At 41.8% G+C, this 19839-nt stretch overlaps 1 protein-coding gene across 1 annotated transcript in view; it reads right to left on the minus strand.

The window, feature by feature from the left end:
- Nucleotides 1-4778: 4778 nt before the first annotated feature.
- ube3c (ubiquitin protein ligase E3C) overlaps nt 4779-19839 on the minus strand; it is a 29027-nt gene continuing 13966 nt past the window's right edge. The window contains exons 15-24 of the mRNA XM_027274213.1: nt 19414-19518; nt 18886-18973; nt 16568-16665; nt 16004-16136; nt 13872-14119; nt 10909-11121; nt 8613-8801; nt 8451-8517; nt 7676-7806; nt 4779-5966 (exon numbers count right to left, since the gene is read on the minus strand). Coding sequence (XP_027130014.1) covers nt 5796-5966; nt 7676-7806; nt 8451-8517; nt 8613-8801; nt 10909-11121; nt 13872-14119; nt 16004-16136; nt 16568-16665; nt 18886-18973; nt 19414-19518 — 1443 coding nt within the window. The 3' untranslated portion in view covers nt 4779-5795. The remainder of the gene's footprint in view (nt 5967-7675; nt 7807-8450; nt 8518-8612; nt 8802-10908; nt 11122-13871; nt 14120-16003; nt 16137-16567; nt 16666-18885; nt 18974-19413; nt 19519-19839) is intronic.

Genomic DNA, 19839 nt, shown 5'->3' on the forward strand with positions numbered 1-19839 from the left:
TACTTTGTGACTTTGGGGCTATACAAATAAAATTGATTTGATTTGAAATTGATTTGATGTTTACAGCCTGGTACAAAAAACTGTTTTGGTCTCTATAGCTAATTTCCCCGTTCATGACAACTGTACGGAGTCTGAATTTATATATAACTTACCTGTTCAAGGCTTAAAGTTATGCTGAATTAACAGTGTTTTTGAGCCATTTTGAAGCTCATTTCTGGACCTCTTCCACCTCCCGGCTAATCCAAAAATGGGCAAAGACGTCAGATGATTGTCAGTGGACCCTATAGGCCGGATGACACCTGGTTGCTCAAACAAGCCATCTGTAACTGCACCCACCTGTCAATCAAAGTGTCCACACTGTTAATTATGCATAACTTAAAGCCTTCACAGCAGAGGGTGAGTCCTTGTAGTTTTCATGCAGTAGTTCAGGAAAGAGGCCGTGGCTCTAACAACTCTGGCTGACTCTGATCCCTGGTTACAGAGCCCTGTGTCAAACTCTATCCTTTTAAATATATTGGCTGATATTTGGTTGATCACATCTTAACATTTTATATCTATTGCACAACTAGTTATGAACCCCAAATGGTTTTCTGGAACTTGAAAACCATATCTTACCAATTTATTGCCAAACTTATTTTGGCTCATTTAACAGACCCATCAACCATGAAAGTTCTGGGAACTCAAAGACTTTACCACTCCCAGCTGATCTGTTGCCAAATTCATCTTGGCTCAGCTACCATGTAGATTAGATCAGATTAGATTCAACTTCTAACTAAATATATCCACCGTAGTATTTAAGTTGTGCATATTCTTGCATACATAAAAGGCTCAAAAGAGGCACACGGCTTATTTTTGCCCCCAAACCACTTAACAGGAATAGTCAGACCTGCTTGGAAGGACAGGACAGTCTCCACCTAGCTTCAAACAACCATTCATACTGACATTCATACCTACGGGCAATTTAGAGTCACCAATTAACCTGTTAAGTTCATGTCTTTGGATTGTGGGAGGAAGCTGGAGAGAACCCACGCAGACACGGGGAGAACATGCAAATTACTCATGGAAATTTACCAGCCGAGGTTCGAAGCAAGAACCTTCTTGCTGCGAGGCGGCAGTGTTAACCACCGCATGCGTTTCTTAAAGTTAGAAAGAATTAAACACATTCTCAGAGGGACCACACAATGATTCATGAAGACCTGAATGTCTTTTATACAATACAAGGGCTTACACACACACCACTTATTGAAGAAGACCAAGAGAATACAGTCTGTACAGTTTGTGTTCTCACTGTATGATATTACCATTTGTCATCAGTATGACAAGCTTGTAAACGATATCTGCTGTTCGACGTGCAGATCGAGGGATAGCTGTCGAGCTGGAGGGTGGAAGGGAAAGGAGGTAACATAAATAGTAGCATGGAGGTATTGTCTGTACATCTGTACATAATTGCTGACATTTTGTAACGTAAAAAAAACCCCATTTGTTAAACTAAAGATCTCTTGCCTGGAGTGCTGGAAGCGAAGACAAAGCATTCAGAGTATTCAAGAACTGTCCAAAGACTGGTGAGGCCATGGCCTCGGTTAATGAATCTCATGGGAACATTCTCTTGTGAATTCTTGGACGGTGAGATATCTACAAATAATGTTTTCGTTAAGTTATCATCATACTGACTTTATTTGTATAAACAATGGATGATGGAGTTCCAGTTCATGATATTAACTCTAATTTACTGGCACTGGAAAGCAAAATAAGAGGAAAGTGTTTGACTGTTTTTGCCCTAACATTTATTTATTTTGTCTCCAGAGGACTGAAAAGATAGAGAAATGTATCTGGTAATAATCAAACATTTTCTTTTTTTTACGAGGCGGTCTTGAACGCACCACGTCTTTGAGCGTCGACGGCAGTGCTGCCTTCACTGACCTGCTCACACATCCATGATGACACTCAACAGCTCCGGCGAACCGAGCACAGAGGACAGTCTTTCACTGTGCACATGTGCATGATGCACGAAGCAGAGACGACATGGGTCAAGCAGTCAGAGAATTGAGTTAATTATGGGAGCTCCTGTCATGTCAACATGCAGGTACCCGCACCAGACAAACGGCTTTCTGCGCCATCTGCCGTGCACTGTGGGAAACAGGTGACCTATGACTACTTTAATTATCAGCCCTGCCTACAGAGTACGTTTATGGAAGATCATAGGTGCCAATTACAGATGGAGAAAATATGAAAATCTAGCAGCTATGTGTATGTATTTTAAAAGTATTCACAGTGAGTCTTTATTTATTGAAACTTAAAAGTCCAGTGTGTCAGATTTAGGGGGCTCTATTTACAGAATATGAATATAAAATAAATGTGTATAATTACCTGAAAAATAAGATGCCGTGTTTCTACAGTAACCCAGAATGAACAAACTAAACATTGTCTTTACATATTTACTTCTACATGCTACAGAAAGGAACAAGGTACATTATGGTAACAAAAGCGCAAGTATTAATATTAATATTACCTTATTTCCATTTAGGTGTTCAGCTGACATGAGTTGGTTCACTGGCATTTTCTTTCATTCATCATTTTTCATACTATGATGAGACGAAATGTCCACTTTATCTTATTTTAAATTTAAACTTTGAGATTAAGTGCAATTTTTTTAAATATATACTGACATATACCACACAAGGTCACCAGAATTTCCACAGTATTGTAAAGAAAGAATAAGTAAACTAACTTTACAATATAAATACTATTATAAAGTGTTTTATTAGTCTTTTTCTCTTGTTTGTTTTTGCTGTTTGATCTCAGTTTTTTACAGACTCGTTGGTTGCATTGTTTGTTTTATTGCATTTGGCTTTGTACTTTGTAACCAATGATTTTGTGCTACATAAATACATTTGATTATTACAGTATATTAATATTAATATGCCAGGGGAGAGTCAGGGAGATGTCAGGATGTACCTGCCCACACAGAAGAGGCCTAACCAGGACCTGTATGACATAGACCAAAAGAAAAAAAACTGGGCAGGATTTAGGACATCAGGCTACAAAAAAAGAAAACCAGGAGGCTGAACTCATCGTAACCCAAAGGAACAGAACGAAGCAGCGCAGGTTATTGCAGTTTTGAACCGAATCGAGCCTGAAATTACAAACTCACATTGATTTTAAATGGAAAATGAAGGTCGTTCTTGCAGTTAAAGCCAGCCGGAGCTCTTGCCAGCTAAGGAAGACCCAATGAAAATGACCGATGGCTATTAATTACACTGGACATTATGGGCAGTCAGTATCTAATTAGACTCATTGAGCAGGAGGGAATCGCAGCAATAGATATCATACACGGGTCATTTTTATCATACAGTCGATAGCTTTCTCTAAACGTCTTCATATAGACTTTTATATGCTTTTCTTTGATTGTTATGACTGCAGGCTGCCATTTACTTCACACGTGACAAATGTGGAAGGTTAAAAGACAGACAAGGATAACTCCTGACTGTGAAGCTGCTGCTGCTGCTCACATACAGACTTTCAAAAACCCGGAAATAAGGTCGGCCTACTCCCTGTTCATGTCTGGACAGGCAGAGAGTGCAACCATGAGGCTGCACTGTCACACATAATGCTGTCTTAATGTGCTGCTACACCAAATTAATATCTACACTATGCCTGAAAGCTCTTTGAGCTTGTATCCATATTCATAAAGCCGGGGCAGTCGATATATAAACGCCTTCTTTTCTGTTCCAACCAGGCAGCCATGGTGTTATAATAATAATGCGTGTTTGAAATGTTTTCAGGTCTTTAGAATCATGAGCTATAGTTTCATTTATTTATTAGATATTGGATATGGTGGAAGAAGGTGCCTGATTTTACATGAAAAAACAAAATGTTCTCCATGCAGTATGACCACTTGCCCACCAGATGGCACTCTGTTATAACAAAAGATATTGCAGACAAGAGCTGTGGGACGTTTCCTCTTTGACGCAATACCTGCAGCTATGAATTTCACTCTGTCTTGTGATTGTTACTCAACTGAATCAGGTATGATTAACTTGTCAGAGATGCCTCCATGCTGGGCACTCACTTGTGTGATCTTGTGATTTTAATCTTGCACAAAGTAGGCTACGATCCACAATCACCATCAAGTATTTTTTCTTTTTCTTTTTTTATGTTTCCTTGCCTCTGCCACAAAGATAAACAAGCCTAAAAGCTTCAATTAGGCCTTAAAAGGCCTGTGAGCAAGCTAAAGTATATTACACGCTGAGGATGATTCATAACATCCTGCATTAACTTTGTCAGTTATAATCCATCACGAGGTAATAGTCTTAAATAAATCTCATAGTAATTGAGATGAATCCCTCATTTCAATGACAAGTCTGGTTTTTAAGACCCAATTATCACTTTGAGTTCCCTGGCCCAGCGAATGTGCAGGGTTCGGGCTCTGAGAGGAGACGAGGAGGGCAGCAAAGTTGGCTGTTTCAGCAGGGAGGAGAAGATGGAGAGGATGGAGAGATGGACTCGGTCCAAAGGGGGATGGATATCTTCCTGGGCTGTACTGCATCAGAGGGCAGGTAGATTTATGACAAACGCACACAATCTTAATTTGTGCTCAGCCCGATAATGCATCTCAAGGCCAGAATAGTTCTGCTCAGTGTTTCTTAACTGGATGTTTCTTTAATTATATGTCAGAGGCCATAAAACTCAGGAGGAGATTTTCCCACAAAGCACTGTTTTATGTCTTGGTCATTACTGTAAATTACAAGCAACAAGAAAAGAGACTTATGGAGGGAAGATGCAAAAAGAAAAATGGGTTTATTCATTTCCATACTAGTTTTTTTTTCACCCTGTTGGTACACTGATCATCGAAGCCTTAGAAAGAAACTTCAGGGCGCTGACCAGGGAAGAGATTGTTCACCTTTAGCGAGCATGTGTGAATACACGAGGCCTTCAATCATCACACGAAGGAAAGAGAGAAAAAAAAAAACCCTGTACAAATACTGAATAAATGAATAATACAAGAGTAGTTGTAAACATGTACATATTCACAAATCCATAATCATATAATACTTTTTCTTCCAAATCCGGCAAATATAAGCCATTTACACACTTCAGGGATGGCGTGTGCACACTTACAGTATGGTTATCGGACGTGACAATTATTACTAGTATTAATAATCACTGGAGAAATCGAAAAAATCTGGAGTTCGACATGAAAATACATGATAGCTGTACAGAAAAGCTCCCCCACCTCCGCAGCCCTTGGCACACCACAAGGTGGCTTTAGAGTCCTACAGTCTGTCCCCGTCTGGTCTGGTCTGTAATATTGCCTGTTTGTTTTTTTTTGTTTTTTTAATTAAAGACGATGCCACTTAATCTTTGGTGAAAAATAACTCTCCGTTCATGTTTGACTTACACAAGGAGCAGCTGTTTTGTTTTTTTGTTTTTTTTACTCTTGCGTTGTATTTCCTGCAAAATATTTGACTGTTTTCTTCTGAAATGACAAATGATTCAACATTTAAATTACTTAAAAGCAACAAGGATTTAAAAAAAAAAAAAAAAAAAAGGCTTCCTACCCCCGTGCACACCTTCTTCCTCAGTCTGTGGGTAATAATTTCCTAACCCACGGCTTGGCACACACTCATACAAACACACACGCGCACACACATAAACACAGTAAATCAGACAGGTCAGTGCATCATTTTCTTTCCCTCCTATCTCTTTTTTTTCTCTCTCTCTCTTTATCTCAAGTCTTTTTCTCCCAAGCCATGTCGAGTCCACGGATGCAGGGACAGGGAAGCCTTTCGCCCTCCTCAGCTCAGCTCGAACCCGGCGGACGACTCGATGGCGTACAACAGCTTGTTCCTCATCAGGTGCTGGTCGCAGAACTCCGGGAGCTTGAGCAGGTTCATGCAGGTGCTGGCGGTGGGCAGGCGCTCCAGGTCGGTGCCGCCGTTGTGGATGCAGAAGACCGGGTAAAGCTCCTGTGTGTATGTGTGTGTGTGCGCGCACAAACGTAAAGCTGTTAATAAGGCACCTGACAAATTGGCTTCAGTCGCGCAGAGGTTGGAACATTTTGAGGCGTTTAAAAGATGAGACTAAAAAATGAGACGTGAATCAACTCGTGTTGATGATGGCAATGTCCAAAGCAATCCCCGATTAAGCAATAAATGTCAGATTCCACAAGGGGATAAATGTTAAAAGAGAGACATTAAGCTTTAAGCTAATACAGTGGAAGTATAAATTTAGGAAATCAGGTTAGTGCTTGAAAGGTACTGAGTGGGAAACTGGCCCACAGTTTGACCCTTGGATGAGACGCCGGAGGAATGGTCATTTCATGTTGTCTATCTGGCATTTTTTTAAATCAAGCCTCCGCGTGATGAGGCCACCTCATCTGCAGACTGTGACACTGACCGTTTCCATCACAAGGCGGGCCGGCGGATAAAGCCCCTCCGCCCTGATTTCATCCTGCTATTTAAAGTTAGCGTATACGGTTCATCGGCCATACTCGCCCGATTAAATGGCTCTTCGGGGGCTCAGCCGTAATGACCCCATTTTTCTGACAATTACCGTATTAAACTATCGTTGCTTATTGAGAAAGTGCCATTACCACGGCTATCATTTTGGAAAAAAAGAGAGTTTCCATCATCTTTTTTAAATGGCTTCTCCTGACAGAGCTATTTCTCCTCTAATGAATCCTGGGCTGTTTCACGACAGCTAATTAAGGCTTAGCTGGCTCAGGCTGAGGGCCGGGTCAAGGGGCCGCTCCCCCCACGAATTACCGCCCTTTCCGGCCCGGAGAGGAGACGAGGAAGGCGGAGGGATGGTGAGGAGGGAGGCGGGAGGCGGGAGGGAGACATCCTCACACTGGCCAAAGTCAAATTGATTAAACGAGGAGGGAAGGCAACTCTTAAACCTCGAGAGGAGGCGCTGCGAAGGATTTTAAGGAGAGTTTTGCTCCCTTGCTCCACTGCAGAACCGCAATTAAGTTTTCTTAACTAATGACAGCCATAAAGAGTACTAAAACCAATCATATGATGATTACAGCCTCTGGTTAGACGAAGTAAGACACATAAAAACTCTTTAATGGCCTCGAGCAAGACTTTCCGCTTTTTTCCCCTCCCCTATCTCAAACTACCTAAGTGTCCCACAAATCAAGTCAGCGAGAAAGTGAAACAGCTTCCAATTAGGAAATCATTTCAGAAATAGGTTAGCAATAATGATTCAACACTGTTGAAACAATGTTTAGGAGTAATCGGGATATAGTTTTCCTTCTATGTTCATTTAACAGGAAATCGCTGCTTTCCGCCGTGTCACGCAGAAGGCAAACGTTCAAAAGTTCAACCTGCTACCGGCTTCTGAATGGCAATATTTGTCCAGCCAGGATCTCAGACCAAGCCCACACATACAGGGCTGCAGACGGAGTTCTCCAACAGAGGGAAGGTCATGAACTATAAAACAACAGCGGACGTGGAGATAAGCCCTCACCACGCTGGCCCAGGTCTTATCGCCGCCTAATTTGAAAATGATCATTTTGAGGCTTGTTATCAGTCTCGGTATTTTCATTACAAGCCCATTAAGAGGGAACACTCCCTTCTGTTGAACCTGCCGATAATGGAGGACAGGTGTAGTGCACAGTCTGCAGCGAAGAAAAGATGGAGCGACGGGAGTTCAAAGTCCGGTAAACCCTCACCTTGAAGCCCAGCAGCGGAGGTCTGGAGCAGCTGGTGACAAACTTCAGGAGCTTGCGCTTCTCCTCGTCTGTGAAGCCTTCGACCACTTCCCAAAAGATCTGGATGACGGGGTGATTGGCAGAGTACCCGCCTGGAGGAGATTAGGATGTAGAAAAAGGACATTATCAAACATTACACTCACGTAATCTGCATCATTTACAACAAATATTTAAAGCAACAAGAATCCACTCGCGACCAGCCTTCGGAGCTCACATTTCCCAGAGCCCAGGAGGTGACCTTCCATACTTTGGTCCATACTGGACTTCAACCGGCAACTGACCGCCTACAGCCGCCCCAGCTGACTAGCACTGGATCCCCATGTTTCATTACTTTCCAAACAAAATCCTCAAGCGCTTGACCAGTTCAGCTGAACGTGGAAGCTTTCTCCAGACTAACATCTGTGACTTCTCCCCAGCTGTGCTGACGTGTATATACTTTTATTAAAATATATAAAAGGGACATTCTGCCATTTTAGTCCATGAGAGTCCTGTGTTATACCAAAGGCGTGGGGCTTTAAGGACAGACGAACAAAAAGCTGCATCATGGTTAGCGTTTTTGCAGCGTCATACTAGAGACTAAAAATCAGGATACCTTGGCTTCTGCTGCTTTTTTTTTTTTTATCTCTCTTCTTTGAGCACCACAACTTTATGGAAGTGCGATATTAAAATGCTGAATTACCCCGCAAGGGACTCTTGAAACTTTAGTAGAAGTATTTTTAACATCAGCGTCATCTACCTGAGTAGTTTGTGAACTTTTTCAGGTCATCAAGAGAAATTGGCACATGAGCCCCAGATATCAGCACCTATTAAAAAGGAGGTAGAAAAACAACGTAAGTATCTGTGAGTTAGAGATATCCAGCAGGTTGATGGATTGTTTTGCATGTTATGTGCGGTGCACCTGGATTTCCTGCTGGTCAAACATGCGCAGCCACTCCAGGTTGACCACGTTGGCCAGGCCCTGTCTGAAGGCCAGGCAGTGAGGCCTGATCTGCTTGTTCAGTCTGTAGTCAGCCACCAAATGGATGTAGGCTATCCGGTTTGCCGTGGTCACAGGAATGTCTTTGCCTCCCAACTTCAGCTCAACCACCTGGATCAAAAAAAAAAGAAAAAAGCACAGCATGTTTAAACGTCTTCTACCGTTTGAGCTCCAGTATTTCCATATTTTTCTCTCTCTGAGAGTAGCTGAGTAATATCACGTCTAGGCAGCCATATTGCGCTCTTCATTATGCGTATCACCGAGGCTGCCGTCGGTGCCAGACGACCAACAAACAATGCAAGTGCCAGGTGGATTTAATTCAATCACAGAAAGGTAATTAAATGTTTTCCAACAGCACTCTGATTAAAGGTATGACTCAATGTGAGTGAGTGAGTGTGTGTGTGTGCGCTTAAGTGCATTTCAGTGTTTCTAAATATAGCACATCCAATGAACATCTGGTCCAATACAATTTGGCCTCCAGTTCTCTTTTCATTAGCTATAGAGCAGTTAGCACTTGATAGGATGTGCTCATCTCTGTTCATAAAGCCGGGGTGTATGACGACATCACAGCAGCTGCAGGCGGACAAAAAATATAAATGTTCATCTTTTTCCGAGCAGTTTTCTCGCATTTGGCACGTGTGTGTGTGTGTGTGTGAGCTTGTGTTTCCAGAATATAATTATTTACTTTTACAGCTGTGATCTCGTCGTAAATTCACCATTTACGTCCCGTTTCTTTTATTTTGAGCTCCCCCCTGTAAATCTCAATACAGTTTTTTAGTTTTTTTTAAAAGCGACATTGTGTAACTTTTACACCATAAAATAATAAGAACGCAGACGAGGAGCGAAGCCGGTGTCGAGCCAGAACCGTAGCCTGGCAAGCAGAGGTGAACAGAGCAAGGAGGACACTGACGGAGGAAGAGTGACCGAGCAAGAAGCCACCAGACAAGAATCACTGACTTTTAGTCGTCGGCGAGAGCTTTGTGAAATAAAAGGCTGGACTAGTAAGTAACATTAGCTGGCTGCTATGTGTTGTGTTACTTATGTTTGGCTGTTGTCGACTCCCTAGTTTTTGATCAGAAGTAATAAAATTATAACAAACACGTGTGGTATTACACTAAAACCGAGCCACTACATCACAAAAATACAAATATCTACCCAATGTTGCTTGAAGCAGCTTATAAAGGAAGACAAGAAGGTTAAATAGTTGCTGCTGAATTATTTCTAAATGTGAATATTTATTACTACAACTACATTTCTGACCTCGTGCCAAACATCAGCAATAAGTAACAAGTGGTCACATCAGACTGTCACAAAAACTGAGTCACTTAACAGGATATTTGTTTAACAACGGTACAAACTGCGAGCAGAAAACACAATAGACATGAATCAACACCTCTCTGACGCAGTCTTTAACAAAAAACTGATTGATAAGCTTCACAAAAGTATTCGGCAGCCGTAGATATTGAATTAGATTGCGTTATGAAGTAAGGTGTTCCTCTTATTTTGTGTACAGCATGTGGTTCACTGACGGGTAATCATTTTCTTCCCCCACAGTGGATTCTGATTATGTGCTAATGTAAGAGAATTACTGTCCTTATCTTGCTTGCATTGGCTATCTCACGAGGGCAAATGCAGGGCAGACTGCTCCCGGGTGTGTGCCTAATCTTTCACAAATTGTTTTCCCTATCGTGTTTGCGATGCCCTATTTGTGACCAGGAGGGCTACATTGTAACTCGACCGTTTCAGGTGTTGTTTGAGAAGAGCTAATAAGACGCGTTAAGGCCCTGAGCAAACAGGGGATCCGGGTAGAGTGCAGGTCTGGGTCCAGGTGACTAAGAGTGGTGGTGGTGGTGGTGTTGGCGGCTCGTCTCCGCAGCCTTGAGCTTCGGAGGAGACGTGCTTAAGAGCCGGTGCTTCTGTCAGGCGTGTTATGAGATAATTTCTGAAGGAAAGGCAGGTGGAACGGTCAACAGAGCCGCTGTGTTCCCTGCGCCGCGGCAGAGCTTAGGGCGACAGTGGCGACGTGCTTTATCTCTCTCAGCGCTGAAAAGTGGTACATCATGGGGGGAAATGAATTATTAACGCCACAAAGAGGAACCAAACAGGAGGAAGGAAAGATTGCTGAATGAGAGGTGCTAACCGCGGTAGAAAGAGATGGAAAAAAAAAAAAGAGAGAACGTGTGAATCATTTAACCGACTCCATCCCAACCCCGGTCACCTGAGCCTCTCCCAGATCATTGTTGACCACCGTGAAGTTGAGGCCCAGCTCCTCCACGTCGCCCTCGTAGCTCTTGAGGAAGAGAAGGTTGCGGTACATCTCCGGGTCCAGCGACGCCAGGTGATGGATGTCCACGTCCGCGCTGGTTCCCAAAAGTTTGGACAGGAAGAAGCTGGCGAAGGGCAACTCCACCAACATGTTCTCATACAGCGCCTGGAGAAAAAACACATGGCTGTTTAGTGGAGGGAGGACGCCTGCAGGACAAGGATACAAGTACTTTCTTGTAAACCTCCCCCCACGAACATCAGTCAATCAGTCCACTTGCAGCATTAAGCGCAGCGATTGTTTATTGCTTGGGTGTCACTGAATAAAACATGATTAGATAACCGAGATAACTAAACGTCTGCATCAAGTAGCAAGCAAAACAACACTAAGTACATATCCAAAAATCTGATTACAACAGACATTACACAACAGAAAATTTGCCTACTACTCTTATATCAAAAGAATCAAGTGATAAGATCTGGTCACATCAGAGTGACGGAGAGAAAAACACAGGACACAATCTATCTCAAACACGCAGGCTTCTGTTTCACCCGCCTCAAACTTTATAAATGCCGATTCTCACCTTGACCTTAAATGCCATTAAGAACCACAGCCGGGCAGGTGACTCATAAAACCCAAAGCTAATGTACTGGAATAGTCCGAAAAAGAGCCCGTTGGACGCATTAAAATATACAGGTCTTTATAAATGATAGCGCTAAAAACCCTGACCGCATCAGCTAAATGGATTATAAATCTAGAGGATTTCCATAATGCATGCATCTTAAACACACACGCGCGCATAAATCACGGCTATTTTCTAAACACAGGTTAATTGCGCAACTTCAAACATTGTCTATTTTTTATGCAAAATAATCCACTTAGTATTTCTCCCGTGGCCGGCGCTCGTTTCAGACCATATGCGCCGCGTGGCCCCTTGAAACCTATCAATAACACTTATGCCGGGAAGAGGCAGCAATAAGTATATGGAAAAAAACCTGTAGCCTTATTTTTTCAATGCCACTTACTTTATTTATGAGTGTTTATTGCCAGAAATTGTGCCAAAATGACTTGGGCTGGAAAGAATTAATTATTATAGCCCCGGGCCTTTTAATATAAGTGAGTGCAGTGGCAACGCAATTAAAGCAGATCGCGGCACCATCAGGTGGAATAAATGCCAGCAACATTGCAGGTGCATTCTGTTAGCTGCCAAATACATTCCTTAATTTACAACATTAAGAATCAATAAAATTATAATGCCTTTCAAACGCATCTCTATCAATCAGGGGCGCCAACCTCGCACACCTCTAAAGGGAACTATCAGTCGTTGGAGATCAGTGAGAGGAGACTGGTGGGTTAAAGCGGGAGGAGTAGAAGGAGGAGGAGGAGGAAGGGGAGGACGAAAGAAACTTTCCTCGCCCTTTACCGAGCGGCGAGGCCGCTGCTGATGAGGTTGGAGGTTTTGTACTAATGAGAGTCGAACGAGGCACAAAGAGAGCCTCCCTGCAGCTCGTGTTACATAATGAGGAATGTGATTTTGACCAAACCGTGTCAGCAAACACTCTCATCAAGATTAAATTAACTTTTTTTTTTTTTAGGCCAAAGTCTGGAAAGGATGTGAACCCCGCAAAAGCAAAGTAACCCGTTTTCACGTTTCACCGTTTGTGGCTTAAATCTTTCAGCCTTGTCAGCTGGGTGGACAAGTGAGGAAGAGGGATGATGACCGGCCTCTATTCTGATGCTCAATCCCATTTCAGTGAGTACCCTAGACAAGCCACTCCTGCCTGTAATACATCACCTCCACAACAATGGCACGCCTCGGACATTAATTAACAATATTAATCTCCCGTGTCCTTTGAGCCGCAATGTGCACTGTGCACATTGCGGCAGCGGTGATGCAATCCTAATCTATATAAACGGTTGCCTTTTATCCAGGCAATAACGGCACTAAACAAATATCAATACACCTCACAAATGGCCACTCAAACGTCCATTTTTATGGAGAAAGAGGAACTTAAGGTAGGGTTAATTGAAAGTCAAATTCAAATTAATTTCCCCCCGTCTAATTGCCTGAACCATTAGCTATTGAGAGCACAATATCGAGGGAGTCAGGGGGGCGTGGAGCTTGTAGCTGATGATTGATCGCTTGCAAAGAATACAGAAGAAGAAGAAGAGGAGCGAGGAGGAGGAGGAGGAGTTACAATACTCTGATAAGTGGACCGGACCATCTCAGGCCGAGCAAGAGAGAAGAGACCTGGATGTTCCTGACTGTAAAACAGATCAAAATGCTATTACCACATGCTTTGAACGCTTATTTATGTCCTGTCTGTGTGGGCTCGCTGATTTAGTGCCAGCCAAATGCAATCACTACACAAACAAGAGGTAGGAATCATCGGCTAATGGAAGCCTTAATTGAGAGGCGACCGCTTGTCATGAGGTAATTCTTCTCCGGGTTGAGATGATAGCCCCCCCCATGAGGAAGACATCTTGATAAACAATCACTAGCACATGCATTAGGGATGATTTAGAAACATTAGGCTGTAATAAATAGTGCCATCAGAGGAAGGAAGGGACAGAAAAACAATGCCGTCAACAGATTATGCACAGGGCTAATTAACAAAACTGAGGCTTGCACGAGTGCCAGGTTCAAGTTCTAAAGCACAACCCTGAAATCTGTTTCAGGAACAAATGACGGCAATTGCTCTGAACGCTGTCAGCTTCTAGAACAAACACCAAAAACAACCTCTATATTTGCATATACAGCGAGTGTGGCCTTGACACTGACTGCAATTGATCTTAAAAATTGACGTATTGACCATCAAATCAAAGCGACTGAATCGTACAGTCTTCAGATATTTCTCCTCGTTATTGGGGAAAGGTTTTTTTTAAAAGGACGTGGGAATATCTAACATCATCATCACCTTTCCGAGGATCCTGCCTAGAAAGTAGTAATGCCTCGTGAAGGAGTCTCCGTTCAGCATCTCCGCGGCGGGGCTGGGATACAGCAGGCCCTCATTGGTCGTCTTGAAGAAGCCCTGGTTGGGATTGAAGCCGGATTTGAGGAGCTCATTGAGAAACTCGCGGAAGATGCCCCCGCCGTCAATGCCAGCCTCGTCCAGGCCGTGAGCGTTCAGCAGATGGACCCGAATCCGTTTCTTCAGGTCCGGTTCTAACGCGAGGACACAGAGGGTGAGGAGGAATTTATGAAAGGAAGGGGTAAACAAAACACTGTCCCATAAAGTTAACAGTCACAATAAACCGTGACTTTGTCTTCGCTCTGATAAATGTCAGTAATTACTCAGTAATTTTACAGCAACTTCCAGCAACAGTCGAAGCTGACGGCGTCTTCAGTTTCTAATAGTTGATGGTTACATTCTCGGTCTGCGATGGTTCTGGTTCCATCTTCATCCGCAAATTTTATAGGCTCGCACACAACCCCCGGGTTCATATGATTTCTGAACAATAAATCAGATCCGCTTGACGCCTTCAAGCTACTCACTTAAATGAATATCGTCTCTAAGATGAAATTATTCAGTTTATTTAGAGTCGACGCGTTAAATGGAAAACACCTTGACCTTCTGTTTTTACGACAACCTCTTATATTTTCTAGATGTTTTAACTAAAGTTTAACCTATGTTGTTGTTGTTTTTTTAAATGCTAGGATGCTGAATCTCCTGGATAACCTCACAGACTCTTCTTTTCTAAAATTTTATTTTTGGTGATCTGGTGAAGTTATGGCAAGTTATGGCTGTAGTGTAAAAGTACATATAGTAGTATATAATAGTATAATCTATAGTACTACTTTTGTTGTTTAATTCAATCTGATTGGTTTCTTTTAAATGTTTACAATTGTAGTTTCACAAGTGTTTTAATGTAGCAAGAACAGAAAGCTGACAAAGTGACGTGAATATATTACGGATAATGAGTTTTCCACTTAAGTTTCAGAATCTATCTTGCAAATGAGATTTGTCCCCGACGGCAGCTCTTAAACAGTTTGACATAAAACAATTTAATACCAAAAAACGGCATTAAAACATACAATAAAACAACGAGTTAACACACGTGACGTATTCTTAACACAGAATGACACGAGCAGACGTGAGGCAAGAGAAGCAGCGAGGCTGCAGCCTGTAAAATAAAGCCGCTGCTGGATCTTTTACAAAAGTTTAAACTCTTAGTTAAACTAATTTCCTAACCTTCATGTTGCTCTTTTCACCTCAGTCACGCTCAACATTTTACCAGTCTACATGTACGTACAGCATCTACAACATTTGTCTTTTTACAAACACTGTCTCAATGTTTCCCAGTTGTTTGATCCTATTTTACAGTATTTTAAATGTTTTACTTTATTATATTAACTTCTTCCAGGAGGATTTACTTACAAGGTCTCACCTTTATCTCCATTATTTATTATTTACTACTTGGACGAGCTATGTTTGCTGGATAAATATGACAAACTTTTTAATTCATAAATATAAAATGCAGTTCCAGTATGATCTGAATCTAGAGTATCATATTGTTTTCCTCAACAAATATATTTTGCAAGATTGCACTTTCCTGACCTGCGGAATATTCAAATCAAATTCTATAAAAAGGTCATCTTTCAGAATAATTAATGTACAGTGATAAATCAAGGCAGCTATAAGTTATAGACACATAAATGATATAGATCATGTCTTCAGCCCAGGTCGCCTACTACTCTTTTTAATCAGATTGCCCTCACCGAAGTGCCCTTTCAAATTCAAACACAAAAGAGGTGACTTAAAATAATTGATTCTGCTTTTATGTGATCCATTATAATAATCGGAACCACAATTATGCTTTACCGAAATTCAATATTCTGCACGGGGAGAGACCTAACCTTCATCTTTAAAAATAACCGGAACCTTGATCCTCAATATTAAGATTTTATAGAGCGTAACAAGAGTTTCTGTTAACAGGGTCAACATCTGCTGCACATCTTGGAAATAAATGTAAGAAACAACAAGGCCACTACGGTGTGACTGTGCTGCTCTACACAACAAATAATGCACATGTAAATCTGTAGCCGTACCGTTTTCTGGAGAGAGTTTATCGTACGCATCTTCATAGATGTAGTTGCGTCTGATGGTGACATTAATGCCATCGGGGAATGGCCCATCCCCCTGCACGTCCCGTTTGTCAGCATAGATTAACCTCTGGAAGATCTACAGGACAGGTGTAAGGCCAGTGGCAGGGTCAGAGACAAATCCTTTCAGTGGTAAAATGTTTCATTCTGAGTATAGACTCCGCTATATGTTATTCAGCCTTTATTTGGGTTGATCAGATGAGAGACAGGAAGGCGCACCTCGCGCCTCGACTAGACATCAGCTGGATGTTTGCTTAACATCCTGTGGTAAGACCTGATCATTGTTCTCACACCTGCCTCCCTAACTATTAAAAGTACACATGATTAAACACATAATAAAACTATAGTTTCTATTAAAATGCTACCTAAGCTTCAGTCACTCTAGGCTTTTTTTTAAAGGATGGAACAACAGGATGTAATAATATTGTAAAATTCACACCTTCATTCTGCAGGGCAACAACAGCACACCAAACAGTTTTTGTGGTTGTGTGAGGGACAACGGTGCAGTACCTTGACTCGCTCCTCGAAGGGAACCACGAAAGGGAGCTCGGTGAGGATGGCCAGATGTCTCTCTTCAGACACAGACAGCTGCGGAGGCTCTAAACCAACTTGAGACAGAAATCAACAAGTTAGAGCGCAGGTTCTCAAACTGCGGCACGCGACCTCCCTGTAGTGGTACTTGAAATAAATAAAAAGTAAATGAAACATTTGATTAAATTGAAAACATATACCATCGAAACACTCGAAAATACTGAATGAAAATGAACTATGAGATCACTGGTATGTAATTTAAGATATGTTTTGCATTTCCTGTAATATTTCTAATATACAAATATTCAATGAGGCGTTCATCTGTCCTTGTGTTTACCACGCAAATAAGTTGTTGCCAACATTATAACCCAACTTTCAAAAAGATATAACTTAAATATAACTTTTATTTTATGGTTTTATAGAAGTTATTGTTGCACAAATCCTGAAACATAATATTTAGGTCAACGGTCTACAATGTCATTTACTTTCTCTAGACATTCGGTGCTCGGAGATCCTGAAAGACTGACAAGCCGTGAGTGAAAATCAGTCCGCACAGTTCAACTGTGAAAAATCTGCGAGCATCTCAAACATTTTTAGCCTCGTAGGAAGATTCAAAAGGTCACGGAGAACAACTACAGTTGGACAGGACAGAAACGGACAGGGATTAACAGCCTTTGCTCAGGGGGAAACTTTAACCGCAGGAATACTTTCCAACATCAGGCGTCCTCTGCGTGTAACACTCATCTAACAGTATCATTACCTCCCTCACTGCTGTGCTCGGTCAGTACGACCTAGTCCACTGTTTACAGGCCGGCCATTAAAGACATTTCCACTGTACACCCTTTTAATTACACCCTTTTAATTAACCCAACTGTGAGCTGCCCATCCACCTGCCGGGCTTTATCCATTAAGCTGATGTTTGTTTTGTATTAAACTCAGGGTTTAGACTGTTTAGCCCACAAAAAAAAAATTGCCTCAATAGCTAAACCGCTCTTCGCCCTCCTCTCCTCGCTTTGCGTCCACTGCAGCTCAATTATTCTGCTCAATTAGTCAATCTGATCTGCATTTTCCCATCAGGTTTCCATCTTTGAGGAGAAATATGGCCTCCGAGTGGTCAATACATTGCTCATTCATCAGCCACGGGCCCGTCCATTTAAGGAAATGAGAAAAGGCCAGACAAACACATGGACCAGATGTGGCTGAGTTCATCAGGTACTTTCACACTAATTGAATTTACCCCATACAGCCTCTGAGTGGGATTAGGTAGATCATACACACATAGTTATCAGCTTGTTTTCACACCATACTTCACAGAAACCTGGGATGGCTCAAGAGTGAGCAAGATGAAGCCCTGCCTGCGTCAGTGTATTTTCCTCTGAGTGCCTAATTGAGTAAACGAAGAGAAAATGTGGCAATATATCTTTGTTAAAACGGGGAAGGTTAATGACTTCTGAGGTTTTAAGCTGTCCCTGTGAAGCGCTGCGAAAGAAATCTTCACATTATGAGGCAGCTACAAAAGTACATGATTGCTTGTTCAGGGAGAATCATTTTCTAGTCCTACACCGAAGGACAGTGCAATTTGCACCCGTCTACTGGAGACAGAAACTAAGGCTGTGACTCCCCTCTCTTCTTATGGGGAATAACATCGATGCACAGCTCCATAGAATATGAAAAGCAAACACGTGGAAGGTGACTTTGGGCAGCAATTAGGATGATTTCCTTCGGCTTATATATCAAGCTGACACAGGCATTACTGTATACCATGCTAAATTTCCATTCATTGCCAATGGTGTAGCTCCATGCTGTACACCACTATGTCTCGGAGTCCATTCTAGTCTAAGACGTACATAATCGCAGGATTAATTTAAAAAAGGCTTTAAACATATTTCACAAAAACACTTTTCTTTTCATATAGTATTAGGCTACTCCATAACCTGCATTCTCATAAGTTGATGTAGTTTTTTTTTCATGTATTACTTCTTAGATCAAAAAGTAGTTTTGTGACCAGGGTTCCCACACCTTCTTTAACACCAAATTCAAGGACTTTTCCAGTCCCCCAAGTCTTCAAATTCAAGGCATAGTCTAAGCTCACGGACACACACATGCAGACTGTGGAACGTAGCTTATTCACCAATGTTGAGTAAAAACTTGCACAAACTATATAAATTCAAGCACTTTCAATGACCCATGTCTGTTTATATCTATTTTCACTTTTAAGGCATTTAATTTTCCTCCGAAACTTTTATGGATTTCAAGGACCTGTAGGAACTATGTTTAAGAACAAAAAACTAAACTACCATCAAGTGTGGACTGAAGCGGCCCAATGCGGCCCATCCTTCTCGTCCTCCACACGTGTCTTGCAGACGGGACGTACAACTGGGTGACCTGGAGAGAAAAAGTAAGGCAGGTAATGAAAAAGATGAAGCTCCTGCATGTCTGTAAGGTGCTTTACTAATTTATAACAGCACCTTTTAGAAACTCAGAGCTCTGAATATCCTCCCAGAAAAAAAAAAAAAACTAGCATCCTCAGAGACTTCTTAAAGACTTATTTTCAGAAACTTTTCCACTTGTAAGTTGTTGTTTTAGGATCTTGTACTGTTTATTTATTGTTCTTTCTTGTTGATTTATATTGTTTGTGGTTATTTTAAATTATATAGATTGTTCTACTCTGAATTAAAATCTCTGTAAACCACTTTTCTGATTGCAAATTACTTTAACCAGTGTCAAACTCATCGTCGGACTCCATTTATCAGGTTTCATTTCAAAATAAAGAGACATAATCTCACATCCAACAATGAACAAATACAACGTCTTAACAGCTGTACCTTATCTGCTCGGATGTTGACCTCCTGCGAGAGCCAGTGACCTGCTGGACAGAAGGGTCGTCTGATGTCGCGAGCTTTCACCATCTTCACCAAGTTAGTGATGACCTGGGGTAGTAGATCAAACACACAGACAGGCACGCCCATACATTAACATCTCTAATCCACTTCATTGTAAAAGATAAAGAAATGTACATTTCAGGTACACGGAGAACAACAACACTGATAAAGGAGGTTTTTCTGTGTATACGTTGTTCAACAGGATTAGGTGCCTTCGGTTAGAGAGAGAGAGAGAAAAAAAAAAGCAATTTGAGAATTCAGCCATTAGTGCGCCATTTATGGGGAGTATAAAAGAAAAACGACCTGTGCCGTCCCTCAATGTCCAGCCTTGTTAATTACCGGCGAGGTCTGCTGACATCAGCCATCGGA

Source organism: Larimichthys crocea, chromosome XXIII, assembly GCF_000972845.2.
Source record: "Larimichthys crocea isolate SSNF chromosome XXIII, L_crocea_2.0, whole genome shotgun sequence".
Lineage (NCBI taxonomy): Eukaryota > Metazoa > Chordata > Actinopteri > Sciaenidae > Larimichthys > Larimichthys crocea.